At 39.3% G+C, this 6,840-nt stretch overlaps 1 protein-coding gene across 1 annotated transcript; it reads left to right on the top strand.

The window, feature by feature from the left end:
- The first annotated feature begins 377 nt into the window (after positions 1-377).
- LOC110059168 (uncharacterized) lies at positions 378-6,632 on the top strand. Its single transcript, XM_020765865.2, has 4 exons — positions 378-1,243; positions 2,548-2,646; positions 5,280-5,782; positions 6,283-6,632. The coding sequence occupies exons 1-4, from the start codon at positions 400-402 to the stop codon at positions 6,526-6,528; spliced, it is 1,692 nt and encodes a 563-aa protein (XP_020621524.2). The 5' UTR covers positions 378-399; the 3' UTR covers positions 6,529-6,632.
- Positions 6,633-6,840: the final 208 nt, after the last annotated feature.

Here is a 6,840-nt window from a genome sequence, read left to right on the forward strand (position 1 = left end):
ACGTTCGACAGTCAAACGTTAATCGCGAAATACATACAATAATTATTCGCTATACACCTCCCATGTTAGGGACTGAGATCTACATCAGTTCGTTGCAATAACCAATACCAAATAATCACTGTGCCAATCAGCAAGGATATAGGCCATCTTATGCACCAATCAGAACCCAAGGAAATACGGGCAGCAGGCTTGAGGGGGAAGGCTGCACGAGATTCACGAATGGTTTTGGTTTACTTGGCTGGAAAATTAGTCTGTGTTCATAACGACAATCACGAAGGGTAACATACAAAACTGAAGCAAACGGGTAACCCTTTTAATACAGTCTTAAAAACCTAAGTTATCCTAATCAAATTCATATTTTTTTCTTCCATTTTCAGCACGATCCATTTGATTAAGACAATGTTATCACGTTCTCAGCTTCCCGGTATGATGCGGTTGCTCTGTTTTTCCATTTGCCTTGCTGTACTACTTCTCCTCTGCTTGCTGTATTATACGGACACGATGAACAACGCCCTGTCTCTTGTCGGAGTTGTTTCTCCGAAGAAAGTCCCAGGACATTCATCTGGTAAACAGTATAATTTTCTATTTAACTCTTCGCTTAACAAGACGAGGGGACAAGAACATTCTCATAAAAATGTAGATGGGAGCGGTAGTGAAACAGAAAAGTCGTTAATTTCGCGTAGGTTGCAAGATTTCCGACACGAGTGGCTTCGTCAGCGCCGTGCACGAGTAGACTGGAAGAACATTAATAAGTCCTGCGCTGAAAATATGGCCTGGGGATTAGTAAAAGATCATTGGGGCAAAACCAATCATAGCAACGCTACAACAAGTGACATTATATTCCAAGATATCAGACCAGCGGGAGAGTTCAGCAAGATTTTCATCCAGTCAAAAACCTCAGACAATCGAACGAAGTTGATTGGTGGAGGCACCTGGAGGGTTTACGTACGTGGTCCAACAAGCATTGCGGCCACTGTTTTCGATCATAATAATGGAACTTACGAAGCTCTGTTTCTTATCAGGGAGCCTGGTGTTTATCAACTGACGATTTACCTTGATTTTAGTCTTTGTGATGGCTTCAAAGACCCACCTCGTGATTGGTTTATCATAGGTGACTATCAGGGGCGGAAACAGAGAGAGGGAGTTGTAGGTTCTTTAGATGAATACTTGGTAGAACACCCTGACGGACAACTTGCCTTAAGCATAAATGTAACTAAGGCTCAGCTTAAAGTCCCTCCTTCTGGTAAGTAAATTTCTATGTGACTTTGTAAAAGATAAGAGTATTTTGTTTGTCAAAAATACCTCAGACAAAGAGTATTTAGACTATAGGTGGGTCATAACGGCTTCTAGCTCTTTAAATCAGTCTAAATTGGTATCAAAAGTGTTTAAATGCAACTTTTTGCCAATGTGACGGCGGATTCAAAGCCATTTAAGTTTTTGAAAAGTTTAGGTGGTTCTCTTAATCCTGTGTTTTCGTTCTGTTAATACACAGAGAATTGAATTTACATTGAGTAGATATTTATGAGCGTGCTCTACAAAATTACACCATTTTTGTCGATCATGGCGTCATATGAGGCCAATTGAAGTTCCTTGGCGCGCCATCTTGGATCCACCATAATGGCTCTTACTCTGTTCTGAAAAGGTCAAACAAGGAAGGACATTAACACCAAATCAAGCCAGAATGCTCATGGAATGTAAACATTTACGAATTTCTGCAATTAGATGTTGAAAACGGGATTAAATAATATTAATATGAAAAAAGTTATTTTTTGGCCAGACCTACCCGAAATTTGCAGTTGCCATGACAACGTAGAAAGTCAGTGACCCACAATAAACAAATCCAAATTTTTTTTTTTCAAGCGGGCACGGTAACGAATCCTGCAGTCTGTTTGGTTCTTAGCGCGGTCCGGATTTTCCTATCTCAGACCAAGAAATTGTCGTGTTGATTAATTTTTGTGAATGAACTAGCTTTAATCGCCAACCTTTGCTCTTTTTACTCTTTCATCGACGATTAATCTGCACAAGTTTATTTCTATTTGCTTTCAAATGATGCCTGTCCTGTAATGCAATACGCGATGGGTCTGCCTCATACGGAGGTGTGGCCATGTTGACTGCCTTTCTTCGGGCTAGCACAGTCACCTACCTGTATGTCAGAGGTCTTGACTTACTTCGTGTTGTCATCATGTTGCCATCATTTGCATTTTATTCTTAAGATCTCTCTGATACAGTTCTTCGGAAGTCCTGTTCACGAAAGCTGCTAAGAAAGCCAATTATCCTGTTGTAGGATATGTGACTGATGAGGTGCTAATCACAGTGTTTGACGGCGTGGAGTCCCTTCTAATAATTAATTTCCGACCGTTAACTTATCGGAGCTTGGTTCTGCGAGACAGTTTACAAAACCACAATGCTCACGAGTTAAAAAAAAAATAAAAAAGGATTTGTTACAGCCATAACATCACCAGCTAAACCATGTTGTTTTAGTTTAACAGCCTTTGATGAGTCAGATATTACCAATGGAATATATTTACCTTATTGTTTCTCATGCAGACCAACTTGAGGACCTTGTCTCCTGTTCTGAAACCTGCAAGTATTTATGGGATGGATTTGGTCAATGGAAAAATGACAAGTGGATGCCACATCTTAAAGGTTGTATGTGATTTATTTAAGAAATAGAAAATACGTACGTGTTTTTATCGAGTTATAGAAACATGAGTTGAAGTTTGTGAGAAAGAGAAATGCTGTGGAAACACGAGCCGATAGGTTAGTGCTTCCATAGCTCCTTCGAATTCTCCCAAACTTCCACACGTGGTTCTATTAAACAATTAGATTATTCGCTCTCGACTTCTATCGCGTGATAGTTGACGAGGGCGTAGCCCGAGTCAACTTTCAGGAAGTTGCCAGGCGTTAAAACACAAGCTCCTGCTATGTCGCTCCCCAACTTATTGAAACTGTCTTTGACCAGAGGCGGCCTGACCCAAGTGGATCACGCAACGTATAATTTCTTTTGTTGTCTCGAAGTTTCAGTTCGTCCTTTTTTAAACTTACCAAGTTTTCGTTGCAGCACCCGATAGTCAGACAGTAACCTTCTCAATCTATTAATAAACAATTATTCTTTACTGAAGCCAACCTGGCCGTTTTCGTCAACGCTTCCGTCGGAAGACAGCAAATTACTTTTAAAACTCTTCCTAAACCTGTACTTTCGGGTGAGGAAGTGGTCGTACCTAAAAACATTACAAGGAGAAAAGAAAATTGAAAGTAAGAAAATGCACCTCTTTTTCTGACGTGTGAACGATTAGCAAACATGTGTTGTTAACTGTCAGCCAATCAAAACACGCGCTTTTATTCACGTGCTTCATTTTCGTGACACTTCACAAAATGGCGGACGCAATTCAAGATGAACATGAGGCCACTTTTAAATTTATCGAAGAGGTTCACAATTGTCCGGCTGTGTGGGACATTTCATCTGTAGTCTACAAAGATACCGTAAAAACAAACAAAAGAAAATGGAGGAGCTAGCGGACAAACTGGGTTTCCTCCAAACCTTTCTATTCCTCCACCGCTTTCTGTTTCTTTTCTTCTTTTCTTCTGTTTCACTGTTGTACGTGAGTGCCACTGCACCAAGTCGGTCATGTTGCAAATTACCGTGTGTTGTGAAATGACGCACGTTTAACGTGTGAAGGTACGAGTTTGCCAACTTTTTGAAGTTTGCCAACACGAGTTTGCCAACTTAAGTTTGCCTTGTGAAAGCCGCTTAAGAATGCACTTGGGAATGCAAAAAAATAATATTGCGATAAAGTAAGTTAATTTCTTATATTTCATTCAATTTATCAGTAGGTAATTAGATAAATAGATAATTAATTAGATACAAGACCCCTCAAGCATGTAGTGCTTAAATGATAATCGTGTTTTAAATAAACGATTTTACTTTACTTTACTTCACTTTACTTTAACAATTCATGAAAAGGAAGATGCCAGAGTGTTTAGTTTATCTGTGTGTCTGTTTTAAGGAAGCTCTTAGAAACCACACAGGGACTGGTCATCAATACAAATAACAAGAAGGTCCTGAAATATGTTGCCTAATTACTGAAACCTGTTGCAAACAAGTGTGCCACAAAATCAAAAGTATGCTGGGGGGGATAACCCTGCGATGGACTAACATTCCATCTAGGGGGGAGTAGAAATACTCCTAGTCGCTTTATGCTACTGAAACCGGGATAAGCTCCGGCCTGATGAGCCAGTTGGCTCGTATGCAGACTTAGGAACTATGCCTAAGCCACAATTTTATTTACATACAATCATTCCATCGTAGATTTGAACAGAAATAACCAAGGACCTTTTCAATATACTTAGGGTTAGAGTGCCAAAACAGCCGTCAAACATAAGGAATATGGCTCCAGTGAGCTAATTTTTGAGACTAGATTTTCTCAAGAACAAATAAAAATAATACCAATGAACAGTAACAAGCACTTACCTTGAAAGTTTAACTGTGGCTTAGCAGGGTCCTCATCCGTGTGAACCCACAAACAAAGAGAAAAAAAATGCGTCAACACTTAACTACCACCAACACTGAAGAAAAGAACAAAATGAAGGAGAGTCAACAAAGCCTTTATTTTGGCTGTCATGCGCCACATATTCGCCATCTCAGTTGTCACAAATTTCCCGACTATGATGGAGACATCAGACGCCATCTTGAAGCACGAAACAACCAATCGGCGATGAGAAATCTACCCAAGTGATATAGGTTTCCAATCCAGCCTTCGACTTATCCATGTTGGGGAGGTGACAGGAAAAAATGTTACGGGCAACGTAAAAGTTTTCAAAAAAGGTCAATAACTTTCAAAATCGCGTGGTCACCCCAACATGGTATGTTATAAAATGGAAGTGATCAGCCTATTCAACACGTGATTAGTTTACATGTTATGTTATAAAATGGAAGTAAATTAACCAGCCTATTCAACACGTGATTAGTTTCAGGGTGTGAGCAAAAGGTATTTGGACTGTATTTTAGCTGAACCAGTAGAAGGCTGTCAGAGACGCTGAAAGCGACGTTGCAACGATTTTGTTATCAAAAACATACCAAATATGGTTTTTATGTTACCATTTACCATGTAGTTTTAAGATCTTTACAAATGTGTTTGTTTTTCTGTATGTAAAGGCGAATTCTAAGGAAATCTGTGAAAAAATATCCTTTCCTTCTTTTTCCAGAAAAGAGCTGATGTCAGCGTTTTTGTTTCTAGTTTGCTAAACATTGTTTCTTTTTTAAAATTTCAATAAAGCAGAGTCTTACAATTGGTCGATGGCGGAAAATTATACACAATCTGGAACGCTTTGGGTCTACGGTGATTCAGTGGGTCGCCTACTGTACAGATCTGTCAAGACCCGTCCCTTATGTCAATTACTGTATAAAACGTGCAACACGAGCTACGTGTGGGTCTACCGCAAGGACAACGAAGACCTATACATTAACCTGGAAAGAAATCTTGATTTTAGACCTGAAAAAGTCATCGAAACCGTCATTGATGTTCTTCGCACGCCGGAAATGCAGCAAGAGGAAAGCACTTTGCTTTTAAACCTGGTTCTGCATTTTGTAAGAAGCGTTAATTTTACCACTTATCAGAAGCTTATTGATGACTTAATACTGGTTTTGAAGGCCAAAGGACTCCCACAAGGTGAGAGAATTTTGGAGTATCCGGCTAAAATCATCTGGAAGTCATCCACCGCCATTTGCATGGAAAAGTACGCGACCCGTAGATTAACCCATCTTCGATTCTTCACTAGCCAGGTTTGCCTCCATTTGTCAGATTCTAAAGGTGCAGGTGTGCAAGATTAGTATACGTTATAAGCTTTGATGTTGTGCAATGTTTAATTAAAAACGCCTCATCTATTTCATTTTTTTAAACCAACAGCACTGGCTGTAGGGAACAACTCACTAAAAGTTAGAACAGTCTCTTATTAAAAGAAAGTTTCGTTTAATTGATACACACGAGCATCAGTAGAATAACTTAAAGCTATTTTATTGTGTGCTGCAGTGAGATAATGGCGGAGGAATATATGTCTTAGGATATCGAGGAATTCGTGATAAGCTGTTAAGTAGTTCGTGTACAAAATATGAGATATTCCGCATTTGATTGACTGTTTCAAATTTTTAAAGATGTTCTAGAGGTTAACAATAGATTCTCTCTCATTTATCAATGAAGATACGCAGTGTTAAGACCACGATACATGGTAGGCACATCAGTATAGACCGCAAACAAACTATTTCTTTACGTTTCCTGCTTTCAGCGAGTTGCCCTCTTCAGCGCCTACTCCATGTCAGCCATGTGCAAAGCAGGATTTGACGTCATAGACGTGTATCCACTGAGCGATTCGTATCCCCATAAATGCACAGACCATGTTCATTACGACAATGCAGTTTTTGACATGATGGAGACAATGCTTGAGCAGTACAAAGTACACTACAACAAGAAGCTCGACGAAAATGAAAAACATGGTAAAATAAAACAATGCATAAATACAGAAAACCTCTGACAGCCCAGGTAGAACAGTTGGAAGGCACGTTTGTAAATATTAACAGGAGACCGTTTTAGTGAAGTATAAGTCCACGTTACTGAATAAAACTGTAAAAAACCATACCCTTGTCCAATGTTTTTATTTCTTCAACTTGTCGACCTCGTGGTCAGGAAATTACATATTGTCACGTGACTGGGAATACAATGAAAACTGTGTGGGGTGACGTAAGGATTGACTCCTCATACAGAAAAGTTAGTGGTAGAAGTAAAAGTAGATAGTAAAAGGAGATAAATTTTTAGATGGTGAAAAAAGATGACAGCTTTTTTCTAT

This window comes from Orbicella faveolata, unplaced genomic scaffold, assembly GCF_042242905.1.
Source record: "Orbicella faveolata isolate gen_17 unplaced genomic scaffold, um_ofav_v1 contig_24, whole genome shotgun sequence".
Taxonomy (NCBI): Eukaryota; Metazoa; Cnidaria; class Anthozoa; order Scleractinia; family Merulinidae; genus Orbicella; species Orbicella faveolata.